This window comes from Setaria viridis, chromosome 3, assembly GCF_005286985.2.
Source record: "Setaria viridis chromosome 3, Setaria_viridis_v4.0, whole genome shotgun sequence".
NCBI classification, from domain to species: domain Eukaryota; kingdom Viridiplantae; phylum Streptophyta; class Magnoliopsida; order Poales; family Poaceae; genus Setaria; species Setaria viridis.
In genome coordinates, this window is record NC_048265.2 from 36,999,143 (window position 1) to 37,017,820 (window position 18,678).

General features: G+C 44.5%; 1 protein-coding gene across 1 annotated transcript; it reads left to right on the plus strand.

Moving 5' to 3' along the window:
• The first annotated feature begins 1,327 nt into the window (after positions 1 to 1,327).
• LOC117848609 (E3 ubiquitin-protein ligase UPL1) lies at positions 1,328 to 16,550 on the plus strand. Its single transcript, XM_034730073.2, has 17 exons — positions 1,328 to 1,485; positions 1,674 to 1,815; positions 3,368 to 3,463; positions 3,548 to 3,751; positions 3,862 to 10,375; positions 10,510 to 11,588; positions 11,675 to 11,965; positions 12,053 to 12,260; positions 12,366 to 12,619; positions 12,707 to 12,981; positions 13,294 to 14,401; positions 14,488 to 14,634; positions 14,735 to 14,815; positions 15,159 to 15,384; positions 15,457 to 15,596; positions 15,754 to 15,860; positions 16,000 to 16,550. Exons 2-17 carry the CDS (start codon positions 1,705 to 1,707, stop codon positions 16,100 to 16,102), a joined length of 10,944 nt encoding a protein of 3,647 aa, XP_034585964.1. The 5' UTR covers positions 1,328 to 1,485; positions 1,674 to 1,704; the 3' UTR covers positions 16,103 to 16,550.
• Positions 16,551 to 18,678: the final 2,128 nt, after the last annotated feature.

Sequence of the window (18,678 nt, forward strand, 5' to 3'; positions counted from 1 at the left end):
TTCTTGAGAACAAATACGTATTTTCGTAGCCTGGGCCGTATATCCCTGTCTTGTACTCTAAGAAAATACTGACAGCATGCTCCAGAGTCCAGACCGACGCCTTGTACGGTTGTACCTACATCCTTAGACTTGAAGCAAAGCAAAGGAATATGCCTCAGCTTTCTATGGCAAAGGAAGAATATTCTACCGCTGCTCACAGTGAATCACAGGTAGCTGCTTGCTAGCATGTGAGAAGCGACGCATGCTTCAGACTTGTGTTTTGTTCTCGCGTCAGAACTTCACACCCTATCCGAATCATCCGACGCATCCCGTTTCTTGCTCAGAACGTTCCACTTGTATATTGCTCTCTTTAGAAAAGTCATGAGAAAGTGAGATCTGGGAGTTCATTGTCAGTCTAATTTTGTTGCTTCACACTCTGGATCTAGCTTCAAGAGAAGTGGCAATCGGTCCCTTTGGACTTTGGTGTTCTTTTTTTAGATAAGGACAGCTAGTGACAAGTAAAACCCTTTTCGCCATGATGGACAACCTTAACTCTTTGTAGTAGGGATCACTACTGGTGGTGCAAAACTGCTTTGCTAAGTAATGGTCAACCAAGAAAAAAGAATGTCGTACTTATTTTATTTATAAACACTAATCAACTAAATCTTTGGCTCAATAAATATGTAAAAAAAGCATGCCAAATCAACATTTCTTGCAAAAAAATGTTTGAACCAACATTTTCTATTCAAGTTTGTCATATAAAAAAGTTGAATCCCTAAAAATGTTGCACCAACATTTCTTGGAAAATGTTGAATCAACATTATCGGTAAGCAAAGAAACAAAAATTGACATGGGAAAGAAGCATCCTAAAATGAAAGATGTGGAAGTAGTTGCTTGATGAGAAAAAAAGTGAGAAATAGGAAAAATCCCGAAATAACCATTATGGTGCACTAAAAAAAAGTATATAAAAATTCCTTTGTAGTCCTTCATTTTCTTTTTAAATTGCAGATCGTTTTGAGTTTTCGTATAGCATCCAACCCGGCCCAACCTAGCGCAGACCAGCCCAGCCCAAATGTTTGGAGAAAGTCTTTGCCCATGTGTCAACCGGCATCAAACGAACGCAGGAAACCTCCCGAGAAAGAAAACCAAAGAAGCCTCCTGAACCCGAAAACCGCCACCGTTCCCGTCAAGGCGGCAACCCGCGTCCACGATCCACCAAGTCAGCCCAGCAGACCTCGGCCGTCACGCGCCGGGCCCGTGACCTACCGTGCTGCGTCAGTGCGCCTCCCTTTTCCCTTCCTCAGAAAAAAGGCGAAGCGACCCACAACCCCCCCTCCAAGTTTCCTCCCCCTCTTCCTCTTCACATCCCCAAAACACCAAACACCGCAAGCCCCCTCTCCCCCCCTTCCCTCACGTCGCCGCCTCTGAATCCCCAAAGCCCCCTTCCTCCGCCGCCGGCCTCCCCCGCGGCCGATGTGTGTGCCTCGCCGGGCCAAAACCCTAGAGGTACGCGCGCCCGCCCTCCCCGCTCCCCTTCCCCTCTTCCCCCGCCGCCGCGCCGCCATCGCCTCCCCCGACCCGTGCGGGCGGCGATCGGGCCCGGGCGGGCTAGGGTTTTCGTGGGATTTCGAGTGGGGTTTTTCATCCTCCTTCCGCTGATTGAGTTTTTGGTGTTTGTTTTTTTTAAATCGCAGGTGACGCGCAGGTGAGGGGTCCCGATCGGAGATGGCGGCGGCCGCCATGGCCGCGCACAGGGCCAGCTTCCCGCTGCGCCTGCAGCAGATCCTGGCCGGGAGCCGCGCCGTCTCGCCCGCGATCAAGGTCGAGTCCGAGCCGGTGAGTCCCCCTATGTCCTCCGCCCCGCCTCCCCACATCGGGGCTTCTTTGCTCGCCGTCCTTCGTCCTAGGGTTTTGATCGGGGGCGGGCGCGTGTGGTTGTGCCGCGGCTTTGCTGGTTACGGTAAAATCATCGTCTCTGGGTATGCGGTGCTAGGGTTTAATTGCTCGGGTGGAGGATCTCGCTTGTGATTGCTCAGAAGGTGGGCGTTGGTGGGCCGCTGGGTAGTTAGTGCTGTTCGAAGAGGATGTTTGGGACTGGGATGGCATGGTAGAATCTGTAGTGCTTCAGTTCTTCTATGAATTCGTTTGTCCTCATGGGTCCTCTTTTGTGACGATGCTGTAGTGTCAGTACGATACTTAAGTGGCGTCTGCTTATGTCCTTTCAGTTGCTGCTGTACTAGGTTTAAGGAGTTTTAGTTACCCCATCTTAGGGCTGTTGTTTTTTTGGGCATATAATATTCCTTATTGTTCTTAGTTAATTATTTGTCCAGACCAAAAGTTTATGAGCCAGGACAGATGCCATACCTTGCAACTTTATGGTTGAGGGCTTTATGAATCTGCTTGAGGCCTGTCACTGTAAATTTGTGGAACAATCGTAAAACCTATCACTGTTTGATGTTTTCAGTTTTAACACCCAGTTTGGTGGCTTTTGTGCTATAGTACTTTCACATATTGTTATGTTTCCATGATGATTATGATCAGTTTTTCCCACGTGTTCTTATGGGTGTTTTTTAGCCAATGTGGTTGTTTATGTTGTACTTTGAACACCTATTCTAAAATACGACCAGTGCTATTGTGTAGTTGTAAGATTCCGGATAGCCCGTTCCATACCGATATTGTTCGCACTTCACCTGATTTTGTGTAGCTGTGGTTGAGGAAACTTGCTTATTTACTCCATTCTTTCTTAAATAAATGACGCTTAGGACATGCTAATTAGTTTATTCTTGAACTACTTAGCTTGTCCTAAACTGTCATATATTTAAGGATGGAGGTAGTACTACAGTTCTACTTAGGTTCTGCATGTGATTCCACATTCTTATTAGTTACTGCTAACTTTGGTTCTCATCGTACTGGCATTGAAAGGTAAAATATGGAAATATGCATCATTAGTATTGTATCTGATTTCATCAATAAGGTGGTTGGTCACATTCTACAGTGAGCTTTGGTTGTTTAAGGGACACTTGTTTCATCACTGACAAACTAATGGTCTTTTCACCTTGCCAAGGAGCTAGCATAGTCACTGGTTTCAGCAAACTTCTAGATTTGTTCACCTCAATGAACTTGCATAGCCACTGCATCGCATAGATACACAATACAGTGTACTGTATTGTAACATATATGTGTAGTCATACATCAGTTTTTAAGGTTAAAATGGTTTCATGTGAAGGACCTGTATTATTTTCAATATTCTTGTTTCTTCAAACTCTTCTCTGTTTCCTGTGCTGCCTGTCTGAACTTATTTGCAAATTTCCTTAAAGTTCTTACCCTTGGTGCACCTGTGGAAACAACTTATTGCTGATAAATTATTCTTATTTTGTTTGGATTGCAGCCTGCAAAAGTCAAAGAATTTATTGATCGAGTAATCAATATTCCACTACATGACATTGCCATACCACTATCAGGTTTCCGTTGGGAATTTAATAAGGTGACTTTCTTTAAAGTGGCAGCCTATTTTATATTTTGCTTGCTTGCTTTCTTGCAGTTGCTTACTTTTGGTACTTGGTAACAGGGAAATTTCCACCACTGGAAGCCTTTATTTATGCATTTTGACACATATTTCAAGACATACCTTTCTTCTAGGAAGGATCTTCTTTTATCTGATGATATGGCTGAGGCTGATCCTTTGCCAAAGAATACCATCTTGAAAATTTTAAGAGTTATGCAGATTGTTTTGGAGAATTGCCATAATAAAAGTTCTTTTGCTGGTCTTGAGGTGAGCTTTTGCTTGTGCTATTACCTCCTCCTGACTTCAGAAGATGTGAGTTATAACCACCCATGTTTTTTTTTACTCGCCTCATGCTAATTTGTTGCTTTTTTTTTCAGCATTTTAAGCTTCTCCTGGCATCGTCAGACCCTGAGATAGTTGTGGCAGCTTTGGAAACTCTTGCTGCATTGGTGAAAATAAATCCTTCAAAGTTGCATATGAATGGAAAGCTAATTAGCTGTGGAGCTATAAACACCCATCTTCTATCATTGGCCCAAGGATGGGGCAGCAAGGAGGAAGGTCTAGGCTTGTATTCTTGTGTTGTGGCAAATGAAGGAAATCAGCAGGAGGGCTTATCCTTATTCCCAGCAGATATGGAGAACAAATATGATGGCACACAGCACCGTCTTGGTTCAACTCTTCATTTTGAGTATAATTTGAGTCCTACCCAAGATCCTGACCAAACTAGTGACAAGAGCAAGTCATCTAATTTGTGTGTGATACATATTCCAGACATGCATCTTCAGAAAGAGGATGACTTGAGCATACTGAAGCAATGTGTGGACAAGTTCAATGTGCCCCCAGAGCACAGGTTTGCATTGCTTACAAGGATAAGATATGCCCGTGCTTTCAATTCTGCACGAACTTGTAGGCTGTATAGTCGCATAAGCCTTCTTTCTTTCATTGTTCTGGTGCAATCCAGTGATGCTCATGACGAACTCACGTCTTTCTTTACAAATGAGCCAGAGTACATAAACGAGTTAATCAGGCTTGTCAGGTCTGAAGATTTTGTTCCTGGACCCATCCGCGCACTGGCTATGCTAGCGCTGGGAGCACAGCTAGCAGCATATGCGTCATCTCATGAGCGCGCTAGGATATTGAGTGGGTCAAGTATCATCTCTGCTGGTGGAAATCGTATGGTGTTGCTCAGTGTCCTGCAGAAAGCAATATCATCACTCAATAGCCCGAATGACACGTCAGCTCCTCTAATTGTTGATGCCCTTCTTCAATTTTTTTTGCTCCATGTACTGTCTTCATCAAGTTCTGGGACTACGGTTAGAGGCTCAGGGATGGTTCCTCCTCTGTTGCCCCTCCTGCAAGATAATGATCCTTCTCATATGCATCTTGTATGTTTGGCAGTGAAGACTCTCCAAAAGCTGATGGAGTACAGCAGCCCTGCTGTTTCTCTGTTCAAAGACTTGGGTGGTGTAGAGCTTTTGTCTCAGAGGTTACATGTAGAAGTGCAGCGCGTTATTGGTACTGTTGATGGTCATAATTCAATGGTTACTGATGCCGTGAAATCAGAAGAGGATGTCTTGTACTCTCAGAAGCGATTGATTAGAGCTTTGCTCAAGGCCTTGGGGTCTGCTACATACTCTCCTGGGAATCCTGCTCGTTCTCAAAGCTCCCAAGATAATTCGTTGCCTGTTTCACTTTCCCTTATATTTCAGAATGTAGAGAAGTTTGGGGGTGACATTTATTTTTCAGCAGTTACTGTTATGAGTGAAATAATTCATAAAGATCCTACATGCTTTCCTGCTTTGAAGGAACTTGGTCTTCCAGATGCTTTTCTGTCATCAGTGACTGCTGGGGTAATACCATCTTGTAAAGCTCTTATCTGTGTTCCTAATGGCTTGGGTGCTATCTGCCTCAATAACCAAGGACTCGAGGCTGTCAGGGAAACTTCAGCATTACGTTTTCTCGTGGACACCTTCACTAGCAGGAAGTACTTGATGCCGATGAATGAGGGTGTGGTCCTTTTAGCTAATGCAGTGGAGGAGCTTCTTCGTCACGTGCAATCCCTGAGAAGTACCGGTGTCGACATCATTATTGAAATAATCAACAAACTCTGTTCATCTCAGGAATATAGAAGCAATGAACCAGCCATCTCTGAAGAAGAAAAAACAGATATGGAAACTGATGTTGAAGGCCGTGATTTAGTAAGTGCTATGGACTCCAGTGCGGAGGGCATGCATGATGAACAGTTCTCTCATTTAAGCATTTTCCATGTGATGGTCCTGGTGCACCGGACAATGGAAAACTCTGAAACCTGCCGGTTATTTGTTGAAAAGGGAGGTCTACAGGCTCTTTTGGCACTCTTGTTGAGGCCTAGCATTACACAGTCATCTGGAGGAATGCCTATTGCTTTGCATAGCACGATGGTGTTCAAGGGCTTTACTCAGCATCACTCTACTCCACTTGCACGTGCATTTTGCTCATCTTTAAGGGAGCATTTGAAGAGCGCATTGGAGGAACTTGACAAAGTTTCTAGCTCAGTTGAGATGTCCAAGTTAGAAAAAGGAGCAATCCCATCTCTGTTTGTTGTTGAATTTCTACTATTCCTAGCTGCCTCAAAAGATAATCGTTGGATGAATGCTTTGCTCTCAGAATTTGGAGATGCCAGCAGGGAGGTCCTGGAAGATATTGGACGAGTTCACCGGGAAGTGCTTTATAAAGTTTCACTTTTTGAAGAAAACAAGATTGACTCTGAAGCCAGTTCATCTTCTCCGGCATCTGAAGCCCAGCAGCCTGACTCATCTGCCAGTGACATTGATGATAGCAGATACACTTCTTTCAGGCAATATCTTGATCCACTTTTAAGGCGAAGGGGTTCTGGGTGGAACATAGAGTCTCAGGTGTCTGACCTCATTAATATTTACCGTGATATTGGCCGGACAGCTAGTGACTCACAGAGAGTTGATTCTGATAGATATTCTAATCAGGGGTTGCCCTCAAGTTCCCAGGACCAGTCTTCCAGTTCATCTGATGCAAATGCTAGCACAAGATCAGAAGAAGACAAGAAAAAATCTGAGCATTCCTCCTGCTGTGACATGATGAGGTCTCTCTCGTACCATATTAGCCATCTTTTTATGGAGCTTGGGAAAGCAATGCTGCTCACATCTCGTCGAGAAAACAGTCCTGTAAATTTATCCCCATCTGTTATATCTGTTGCTGGCAGTATTGCTTCTATTGTGTTGGAACATCTCAATTTTGAAGGGCGCTCAGTAAGTTCTGAGAAGGAGATTAATGTTACCACAAAGTGCCGATATCTCGGAAAGGTGGTTGAGTTTGTTGATGGAATATTATTGGACCGGCCAGAATCCTGTAATCCAATCATGGTGAATTCATTTTATTGCCGTGGTGTCATTCAGGCCATCCTGACCACATTTCAAGCTACAAGTGAGTTGCTCTTCACGATGAGCAGGCCACCATCTTCGCCTATGGATACAGATAGTAAGACTGGAAAGGATGGAAAGGAGAAGGATTCTTCATGGATTTATGGCCCCCTCTCCAGCTATGGGGCAGTAATGGACCATCTTGTGACCTCATCATTTATTCTCTCTTCATCTACTAGACAATTACTTGAGCAGCCTATTTTTAATGGATCTGTCAGATTTCCACAAGATGCAGAGAGGTTCATGAAGTTGCTTCAGTCAAAGGTGTTGAAGACAGTTCTTCCCATCTGGGCTCACTCCCAGTTTCCAGAATGCAACATTGAGTTGATCAGTTCAGTCACATCCATCATGAGGCATGTTTGCACTGGAGTGGAAGTGAAAAACACTGTTGGCAATGGTAGTGGTCGTTTAGCTGGTCCACCCCCTGATGAGAATGCAATTTCACTGATTGTAGAGATGGGGTTCTCTCGTGCCAGGGCTGAAGAAGCATTGAGACAAGTTGGGACGAACAGTGTTGAAATAGCAACCGATTGGTTATTCTCACACCCAGAGGAACCACAAGAGGAGGATGATGAACTTGCTCGGGCGCTTGCAATGTCTCTTGGTAATTCTGATACATCTGCACAGGAGGAAGATAGTAGGTCCAATGATCTTGAGCTGGAAGAAGAAACAGTTCAGCTGCCTCCCATAGATGAAATATTATATTCATGTCTTCGACTTCTTCAGACAAAGGAAGCATTAGCTTTTCCTGTCAGGGACATGCTTGTCACTATCAGCACACAGAATGATGGCCAAAATCGAGAGAAGGTGCTTACATATTTGATTGAGAATCTGAAACAGTGTGTGATGGCATCTGAGTCTTTAAAGGATACTACATTGTCTGCTCTTTTTCATGTTCTTGCTTTGATTCTCCATGGAGATACTGCTGCCCGTGAAGTTGCCTCAAAGGCAGGTCTTGTGAAGGTTGCTTTAGATCTGCTTTTCAGCTGGGAGTTGGAACCTAGGGAAAGTGAGATGACTGAGGTTCCAAATTGGGTAACTTCCTGTTTTCTTTCTGTTGATCGAATGCTCCAGTTGGAACCGAAGTTACCAGATGTTACAGAGCTAGATGTCCTGAAAAAGGATAATTCTAATGCAAAAACATCACTTGTGATTGATGACAGTAAGAAAAAAGATTCAGAATCTTTGTCAAGTGTAGGGCTATTGGACCTGGAGGACCAGAAGCAACTTTTGAAGATCTGTTGCAAGTGCATTGAAAAACAGTTGCCTTCTGCTTCTATGCATGCTATTCTTCAGCTCTGTGCTACATTGACGAAAGTCCATGCAGCTGCAATTTGTTTTCTTGAGTCTGGTGGTCTGAATGCGTTGCTGTCATTGCCGACAAGTAGCTTCTTTTCTGGATTCAACAGTGTGGCTTCTACAATCATTCGTCATATTTTGGAGGATCCTCACACCCTTCAGCAAGCAATGGAATTAGAGATACGTCACAGTCTTGTCACAGCTGCTAATCGGCATGCAAATCCCAGGGTCACCCCACGCAATTTTGTCCAGAATTTAGCATTTGTTGTATATCGGGACCCAGTGATATTTATGAAAGCGGCCCAAGCTGTGTGCCAGATTGAGATGGTTGGAGATAGACCATATGTTGTTCTTTTGAAGGATCGTGAGAAAGAAAGGAGCAAGGAGAAAGATAAGGACAAGTCAGCTGATAAGGATAAAGCAACAGGTGCAGTCACGAAGGTAACATCAGGGGACATAGCTGCAGGATCTCCTGCAAGTGCTCAAGGGAAACAGCCTGATTTGAGTGCACGGAATGTGAAACCTCACCGCAAGCCACCACAAAGCTTTGTCACTGTTATAGAGCATCTCTTAGATCTGGTCATATCCTTTGTTCCACCACCCCGATCAGAGGATCAAGCTGATGTTTCTGGTACTGCCTCATCTTCAGACATGGATATTGACTGCAGTTCTGCAAAAGGGAAGGGGAAAGCTGTGGCTGTAGCGCCTGAAGAGAGCAAGCATGCTGCCCAAGAGGCTACTGCATCCCTTGCCAAAAGTGCATTTGTCCTTAAGCTGCTGACAGATATATTGTTAACTTATGCATCATCCATTCAAGTTGTTCTTCGTCATGATGCTGACCTGAGCAGCATGCATGGCCCTAATCGACCAAGTGCTGGTCTAGTCAGTGGTGGAATCTTTAATCATATCTTGCAGCATTTCCTTCCTCATGCTGTAAAGCAAAAGAAAGATAGGAAAACTGATGGAGATTGGAGGTATAAATTAGCAACAAGGGCTAATCAATTTTTGGTGGCTTCATCTATTCGTTCTGCAGAGGGCCGGAAAAGGATTTTTTCTGAAATCTGCAATATATTTCTTGATTTCACTGACTCTTCTACGGCTTACAAAGCTCCAGTGTCAAGGTTGAATGCGTATGTTGATTTGCTGAATGATATTCTGTCAGCCCGCTCACCAACTGGCTCCTCTCTATCAGCAGAATCTGCAGTTACATTTGTTGAAGTTGGACTTGTTCAATCGTTATCGAGAACCCTTCAAGTTCTTGACTTGGATCACCCTGATTCAGCGAAGATTGTTTCTGCTATTGTGAAGGCCCTGGAAGTGGTCACTAAGGAACATGTTCATTCAGCAGATCTTAATGCAAAAGGAGACAACTCGTCAAAGATTGCCTCTGACAGCAACAATGTGGATTTATCATCTAATAGGTTCCAGGCTCTTGACACAACTTCTCAGCCCACAGAAATGGTTACTGATGACAGGGAAACATTTAATGCTGTCCAAACTTCACAAAGTTCAGATTCAGTAGAAGATGAGATGGATCATGATCGTGATATGGATGGAGGTTTTGCTCGTGATGGTGAAGATGATTTTATGCATGAGATGGCTGAAGATGGAACTGGCAATGAATCCACAATGGAAATCAGATTTGAAATTCCACGCAATAGAGAGGATGATATGGCTGATGACGATGAAGACACTGATGAAGATATGTCAGCAGATGATGGTGAAGAGGTTGATGAAGATGATGAGGATGAAGATGATGATGAGGAGAATAACAATCTTGAGGAAGATGATGCCCATCAGATGTCTCATCCTGACACAGATCAGGATGATCGTGAAATGGATGAAGAAGAATTTGATGAGGACCTGTTAGAAGAAGATGATGATGAAGACGAGGATGAGGAAGGAGTCATCCTTCGCCTGGAGGAGGGGATTAATGGGATTAATGTGTTTGACCATATTGAAGTTTTTGGTGGGAGCAACAATTTGTCTGGGGATACACTGCGTGTGATGCCTCTGGACATTTTCGGTACAAGAAGGCAAGGACGAAGTACCTCCATATACAATCTTCTTGGCAGAGCAAGTGATCACGGTGTTCTGGATCACCCGCTTCTTGAAGAGCCTTCTTCGATGTTGAACCTTCCGCATCAAGGGCAACCAGGTATCTCTTAACTCCATTTTAACCCATTAGATTGTTATTTACATTATCATACTAGCCTGTTTCTGGTAGTTGTATGTATATGTTGTCAAGTCTGGCATAGATTTGCTGATTCATATTATTACTTTTTTACACAGAAAATCTGGTTGAGATGGCTTTCTCTGATCGAAACCATGAAAGTAGCTCCTCCCGTTTGGATGCTATATTCCGCAGCTTGCGAAGTGGGCGGAATGGACACCGTTTTAATATGTGGCTGGATGACAGTCCGCAACGCAGTGGATCTGCTGCCCCTGCAGTACCTGAAGGCATTGAAGAATTGCTTATATCTCATTTGAGGCGGCCCACTCCTGAACAGCCTGATGACCAGAGAACACCTGCTGGTGGTACTCAAGAAAATGACCAGCCCACCAATGTATCGGAAGCTGAGGCAAGGGAAGAAGCACCAGCTGAACAAAATGAGAACAATGAAAATACAGTAAATCCTGTGGATGTCTTAGAAAATGCTGGCCCTGCACCTCCTGACAGTGATGCACTTCAAAGAGATGTGTCCAATGCAAGTGAGCATGCTACAGAGATGCAGTATGAGCGTAGTGATGCTGTGGTACGTGATGTGGAAGCAGTCAGCCAAGCAAGCAGTGGCAGTGGTGCCACTTTAGGGGAGAGCCTCAGAAGTTTGGAGGTTGAAATAGGAAGTGTTGAAGGGCATGATGATGGTGACCGGCATGGGGCTTCAGGCGCTTCAGATCGGCTACCTTTGGGTGATATGCAAGCAACTGCTCGATCACGGAGGCCATCTGGAAGTGCGGTCCAAGTAGGTGGCAGAGATATATCTCTGGAGAGTGTTAGTGAGGTTCCTCAAAATTCAAACCAAGAACCTGATCAAAATGCTAATGAGGGGAATCAGGAGCCTGCTAGAGCAGCAGATGCTGACTCAATTGATCCTACATTTTTGGAGGCTCTTCCTGAAGACTTACGAGCTGAAGTTCTTTCTTCACGTCAAAATCAAGTGGCTCAGACTTCTAATGACCAACCTCAGAATGATGGAGATATTGATCCTGAATTCCTTGCTGCACTCCCCCCTGATATACGAGAAGAGGTGCTAGCTCAACAACGTGCCCAAAGGTTGCAACAACAATCACAAGAATTAGAAGGACAGCCAGTTGAAATGGATGCCGTTTCAATTATTGCAACATTCCCCTCAGAAATTCGTGAAGAGGTATATTTAGTTTCATCATCTGTCCCGTTTCTGAACATTTTGCTTCAACTGTTTTCTCATGGTCTCTTTACATATGCTAATTGCAGGTGCTTTTGACATCTCCAGACACACTACTAGCTACACTCACACCTGCACTAGTTGCTGAAGCCAACATGTTAAGGGAGAGATTTGCTCATCGGTATCACAGTAGCTCCCTTTTTGGTATGAACTCCAGGAACAGGAGAGGTGAATCCTCCCGACGTGAAATAATGGCAGCAGGCCTTGACAGAAACGGTGATCCCTCCAGATCAACTAGCAAGCCAATTGAGACTGAAGGTGCTCCGCTGGTTGATGAGGATGCCCTTAGAGCTCTTATTCGGTTGCTTCGAGTTGTTCAGGTAATATTGCTGTTTCTTCTATGAGGTCCGTTTTATATAGAATGCTGGTATACTTCCTGTAATTGTTTCTCCTATTATTATTTTCAGCCTTTATACAAGGGTCAACTGCAGCGGCTTCTCCTGAATCTTTGTGCTCACCGGGATAGCAGGAAGTCCTTGGTTCAAATTCTAGTGGACATGCTTATGCTTGATCTGCAGGGTTCCTCAAAGAAATCAATAGATGCAACTGAGCCACCATTTAGGTTGTATGGATGCCATGCGAATATCACATATTCGCGCCCTCAATCTTCAGATGGTAATTAAATCTTTCACCTTTCTTCAGTTCTTTTGCACAGTAAAAGTGCATAGTTTTCTGAAGTTGCACTGTATATTAATGCATCCTCCTTGTTGCTTTGAATAGGTGTGCCTCCGTTAGTCTCACGTCGTGTGCTTGAAACTTTGACATACTTGGCCAGAAGTCATCCAAATGTTGCTAAGCTCTTGCTCTTTCTTGAATTTCCGAGCCCATCAAGATGCCACACTGAAGCACTTGATCAGAGACATGGCAAGGCTGTTGTAGAAGATGGTGAAGAACAGAAAGCTTTTGCGCTTGTTCTGCTGTTAACTCTGTTGAATCAGCCACTGTATATGAGAAGTGTAGCTCATCTTGAACAGGTGAAAGATTTTTATTGTTTCTTTATTGTAGGTATTTATTTTAACCTTTTCACCCTCAATTTACTTAGCCTTTTGCAAAATGTGCAGTTACTAAACCTTCTTGAAGTTGTCATGCTGAATGCTGAGACTCAAATTAATCAAGCTAAGTTGGAAGCATCATCTGAGAAACCTTCTGGACCTGAGAATGCAGTACAAGATAGTCAAGATAATACCAATATTTCTGAATCATCTGGATCAAAGTCAAATGCTGAGGATAGTAGCAAAACCCCTGCTGTTGATAATGAAAATATCCTGCAAGCTGTTTTGCAAAGTCTTCCCCAACCAGAGCTTCGGTTGCTATGTTCATTGCTTGCGCATGATGGGTATGTACTTGAGCAAATTTCTTCAGTGATACATGCAATAAATCATTTTCCTTATTGTTTGCTATGTTATCATAAATTGACCTTTGGTAGCTTACTTTTTTCATTGGCTCATACAACTGTTTCTTTTTCCTTGTTGGCTGTACTACCACTCTTTCTTCGTGGTTCATGTAAAAAATGTGTCATACACTTTATTATCTTCTTTGGACCTGTTTTTGTTGGATAACCATCTATCTACTATAATACTGTATCAGATTATCTTACATCAGTTTTTGTTTCCTAACATGGTAGTGGATCGTCCTTTTGTCTTTTCAGATTGTCAGACAATGCCTATCTCCTTGTAGCGGAAGTGTTGAAAAAGATTGTGGCTCTGGCCCCATTCTTCTGTTGCCATTTCATAAATGAGCTTGCACGTTCAATGCAAAATTTGACACTTTGTGCAATGAAGGAGCTTCGCTTGTATGAGAATTCTGAAAAGGCTCTTCTTAGCTCTTCATCAGCCAATGGAACAGCAATTCTAAGAGTTGTGCAGGCTTTGAGTTCTCTTGTCACCACTCTTCAAGAGAAAAAGGATCCAGAGCTTCCTGCTGAAAAAGATCACTCAGATGCAGTTTCCCAGATTTCTGAGATTAACACTGCATTGGATGCTTTGTGGTTGGAGTTGAGCAACTGCATAAGCAAAATAGAAAGTTCTTCAGAATATGTGTCGAATCTAAGTCCTGCTGCTGCCAATGCACCTACATTAGCAACAGGTGTAGCACCTCCATTGCCTGCAGGAACCCAAAACATATTACCATATATAGAATCATTTTTTGTGACATGTGAAAAGTTGCGTCCTGGGCAACCTGATGCTGTACAAGAGGCTTCAACTTCAGATATGGAAGATGCTTCAACATCTAGTGGTGGGCTGAGATCATCTGGTGGCCAAGCCAGTCTTGATGAGAAACAAAATGCTTTTGTGAAATTTTCAGAGAAGCACAGAAGATTGTTGAATGCATTCATCCGCCAAAACCCAGGGTTGCTGGAAAAATCATTCTCGCTAATGCTGAAAATCCCTCGCCTAATTGATTTTGACAACAAACGTGCATATTTCCGGTCTAAAATCAAGCATCAGCATGATCATCATCATAGTCCTGTGAGAATTTCTGTGCGCCGTGCATATATTCTTGAGGACTCCTATAATCAGCTCAGGATGCGCTCACCTCAGGACTTGAAGGGTAGGCTCACTGTTCATTTTCAAGGAGAAGAAGGAATTGATGCTGGTGGGCTGACAAGGGAGTGGTACCAGTCGCTGTCACGAGTCATTTTTGACAAGGGTGCCCTTTTATTTACTACGGTGGGGAATGATCTCACATTTCAACCGAATCCTAATTCTGTATATCAAACTGAGCACCTTTCATACTTCAAATTTGTTGGACGAGTGGTGAGTTATGGTGCCCCTTGTTATAAGCCTTTTACATTTTGTGAATGTGAATATTATTCTAGTTTCTGAAGTTTACATTCCACCAGGTTGGCAAAGCTCTCTTCGATGGTCAACTTTTAGATGCCCATTTTACTAGATCTTTCTACAAACATATACTTGGTGTCAAGGTTACATACCATGACATTGAAGCCATTGATCCTGCATACTACAAGAATTTGAAATGGATGCTTGAGGTATGTTTTTCTCTGCCTACACAGGCTATGTAGCATGTTCCTCTAATTTTGGGTTCAGTTGATCATTCAGCTATAACTTTTTTAAATGATCTGTGTGCAGAATGACATAACTGATGTTTTGGATCTCACATTTAGCATGGATGCAGACGAAGAAAAGCTGATACTGTACGAGAAGGCAGAGGTATCCCCCCCTCTCCTCCTCTCTCTCTGTGTGTGTGTGTGTGTGTGGTCTTTACCTTTTTACAAGCGACTCCCTCCGTCCCGCAAAGAGTGTCCTTTTAGTTTTGTCCTAAGTCAAATCATCTTATGTTTGACCAAGTTTATATAAAAATATATCAATGCTTTTGATGTCTAACAAGTTTCATTAGCATACCTATTTAGTGTTATAAATATTGATACACTTCATTGTAAACTTGGTCAAACTTAAGATAGTTTGACTTAGGACAAACCTAAATGGACACTCTTTGTGGGACGGAGGGAGTAGATCGTTATCTTCTACATCCTAAGTCATTATCTTTTTGCAGGTCACTGATAGTGAGTTGATTCCTGGAGGGCGTAACATCAAGGTAACCGAGGAGAATAAGCATGAATATGTGGACCGGGTAGTAGAGCATCGTTTGACCACTGCAATCAGGCCTCAGATTAATGCCTTCCTGGAAGGGTTTAATGAACTCATTCCACGGGAGCTAATATCTATCTTTAACGACAAAGAGCTTGAACTTCTAATTAGCGGACTTCCGGATATTGACTGTAAGTTCTACAAATATGGTTTGGGGGTTAATGTTCTTTTGCATTCAATCTAACTTCCTGTTTTGATTTCAGTGGATGATTTGAAAGCAAATACAGAATATTCTGGCTACAGCATAGCCTCTCCGGTCATTCAGTGGTTCTGGGAAATAGTGCAAGGGTTCAGCAAGGAAGACAAAGCTCGGTTCCTCCAGTTTGTGACGGGCACTTCAAAGGTATGCTGACAGTTGCTTCCCTGATTCTTTGATGTGTTGATTCAATTTCTGGATAGCAGTCTGCAACTCTAGATTGGCTTACAACGTGTTGACTGCCACATTGGAATCTATGAGGCCACATACATTTGTTGTGCTTACACCTTGAGTTGAACTGTAGGTACCGCTAGAAGGTTTCAGTGCACTGCAAGGAATCTCAGGGCCACAACGGTTTCAGATACACAAGGCCTATGGCAGCACGAACCATCTTCCTTCGGCTCATACTTGGTAACCTATCTTCTTATTTTGCTTTGTATCACTTTACTATGAAAAAGACTTGGCTTTGTGTCGCTTACTATGAAAAAGACTTGGCAGTCACCATTATGTCTAGTTTTTACTAACACCATGTTATCTTTGCTGACTACAGCTTTAACCAACTAGACTTGCCTGAGTACACATCCAAAGAGCAGCTCCAGGAGAGGTTACTGTTGGCGATCCATGAAGCAAATGAAGGTTTCGGATTCGGCTAACCGGTCATCCCTGTGCGTGTGCCCTGTTGGGGAGTCTGTACAGATACTGAGATTTGCAATAGGTGAGCAGGACGTGCGCTGACCTTTTTCCATATTCTGAACTCCACTGGCTGCCGACACCAAGCGATGGCACTTGTCCCTGCAAGGCCCTTGCAAATGATAGTTGGGAGGGACGGCCGTGATGGAAGAACATGCCCAGGATTGAGAATTTTCAGGGAGGAGCGGGAGTGTAGAGAGATGGCAACTATTTGATGTTCATAATATTCTTTTTCCTTTTTTATGGTCGTTTTTCGGCCGTTGCCCCATTAATAGTTGTCGCCTTGACACATTGGACTTTGGCTCCTAAGGGTTTTTTTGGTTTACTTTATTTTTCACGTTTGTCTTGGGGCATAGACTGGTGTAACTGAACATTATGTCGAATGCAAGTTTTCTGTCTTACCCCTGTTAATCTACTCGCTTTGTTGGAAGGAAAAATTAGATGGCGCCTGTGGTGAATATGCCGTCTGCGGAGCACTAGGAATCTGTAGTGTTGGGTTTGATTACGTTTATACTGTCTATCAGCCGTACCCTGTGTAAACACCGCTATTACCAACGATTACGTGCAGGCACGTTTGCTTCTCGCTCGTACCAATTTCGTCTCATGTCACATGTGAGTGATTCTTTCGAACAAAAACTTCCAAGGAATGTACAGCAGATTAATGGTTCAATTGAGTTACTGAACAAGGGTGAAGAAAGACATTGAAAAAATTACACCATTACTTTCAGAATGCTGAGAGCCTTTACACTCCGACATCACTCTCGCTAAGTAATCCGACATTTGATACGAAGGAGCTTCTTTGGGGGAGTTCGAATTTTGAGAAATAAATCATTGTATAATACTCTTGGTTTGCTTGTTTTTGTGCTAATTGTTCTTCGTACCTTGTTGAGATTTTGAATATGGCGATGTTTGGAATAGCCTTGGTATACTCTATCGAACCCTTAGCCTTTGGATTAACTGCGTAGGACTTGCTATATTTGAAATTTGTATTTTGTTATATTGATATTCCAGATTGTATTCAAAACTTGTAATAGATGTTCCCGACTCAACCCGGAACATCAGATTGCATACTTGGTCCAATTGCTAGTTGGCAATATTTGTACCAAAGAATATTATTACAAATAATACTTAGAGGGTGTTTGGTTCCACCTTGCTAAACTTTAGTTGCTAAAGTTTAGCAACTTTTAGATGCTAAACTGCCAAAAACTCTTGCTAAAGTTTGCTAAAGTTGAGTTGCTAAAGTTTAGCACTTTAACAAATTTTTGGTTGCTAAACTTGCTAAAAGGTGGGCTGGACAACCTATGCCCCTCATTTTATTGCTTGTCTGCCCCCTGCGCACCTTCTCTCTCCCCTATCCCCATCCGCACCCGCACCAGACGCCTCCGCACGCATCCGCCGCCGGCGCATTGCTGCCGTCTGCTCCTGCAAGCCATCCTCACCGCCGCTCTACTGCCACAGGACCCGCTGGTGGTGGTGCTCGGCTCGGCTGCCGGCCCACATGCAGCCTCCCGCCCGGCCATGGCGGAGGCCTAGCGCGGGTCCGCCGGTGCCGCCGGCATGCATGTCGGCGGCGGCGGCTGGCTGGCCGTGGCTGCTGGCTCCTACCCAATCCGCCGCACCGCCCTTGCACCATCCACTTTCCCGCCGCCGTTCTTCCCGAATCCATCCCCATCGCCGGTGGCACGGTGGTCCAGCCTCCGCCACCGGATCCATCTCCGTCACTGCCGGATCCACCATCCCCGCCGTCGCAACCCCCGGACGAGTGCGTCACGGTTCGGCGCGTCGGCGAGGGCCACGAGCGGCAGGTCGGCAAGGTCCAGGAACGCGAGTGGAGGAGGACGGGAGCGCTCGGCATTGGGCTGTAGCGGCAGTCGCCGGGGACCGGCGGTTGGCGCGCTGCTGCTGCTAGGGGCGCCGCAGGTAGCTTCAGCGGTGGCGGGAGCTCGGCGAGCGAGTCATCCAGCAGGAGGAGGGAGGAGGGAGAAGAGAGAGAAGGGAGGAGAGAGAGGAAAGGAAGGGTACCATTAATAAGGGTATATATGTCTTTTTACAGCTCATTAAATGCTGTTTAGAAGGAAAACCAAATAGCTTTTGCTAAAGTTTAGTTTAGCAATTAAATTTTAGCAAGAGGAACCACACAGGCCCTTGTACTGTGAGCCAAATAAGCTAATAGGTCACTATTCGCCCCAGTATCGTCCACACTAAGCAACTCGGGTGGCTCCCCCATCCATCGCCTCCCTCTCCCTGCCTCCACCGCCACTGGAGCTGCTCGTACGAAGCAAGGCAAGTAGCGAGGAAGGTGGTGGCGGGGCCACCACGCTCTTCCCCCTCCCACAAGCCCCACTCCTCCCTCTCTCTTCTTGTTCTGGTGGCGCCGACATGGCTACCGGCCAGATCCTCCTCGGGGGTGGCCCAATCCATGTGAGGATGCAGGATCTGTACACAACTTGTGGTTCCTGCCGGGCTCTGGTGGCCGACAATGCTGGCTTCACTGACGGCTGGGCCATGGGCGGCGGTCAGGGTGTGCAGCTCTCTTCGC

What these genes read in the sequence shown, in the direction of transcription:
- LOC117848609 (XM_034730073.2), top strand. Translation starts at nt 1,705, where the DNA reads ATGGCGGCGGCCGCCATGGCCGCGCACAGGGCCAGCTTCCCGCTGCGC. An exon ending in TCAAGGTCGAGTCCGAGCCG is followed by an intron (nt 1,816 to 3,367) that starts GTGAGTCCCCCT and finishes TTTGGATTGCAG; the next exon opens with CCTGCAAAAGTCAAAGAATT. An exon ending in TACTGTACGAGAAGGCAGAG is followed by an intron (nt 14,816 to 15,158) that starts GTATCCCCCCCT and finishes ATCTTTTTGCAG; the next exon opens with GTCACTGATAGTGAGTTGAT.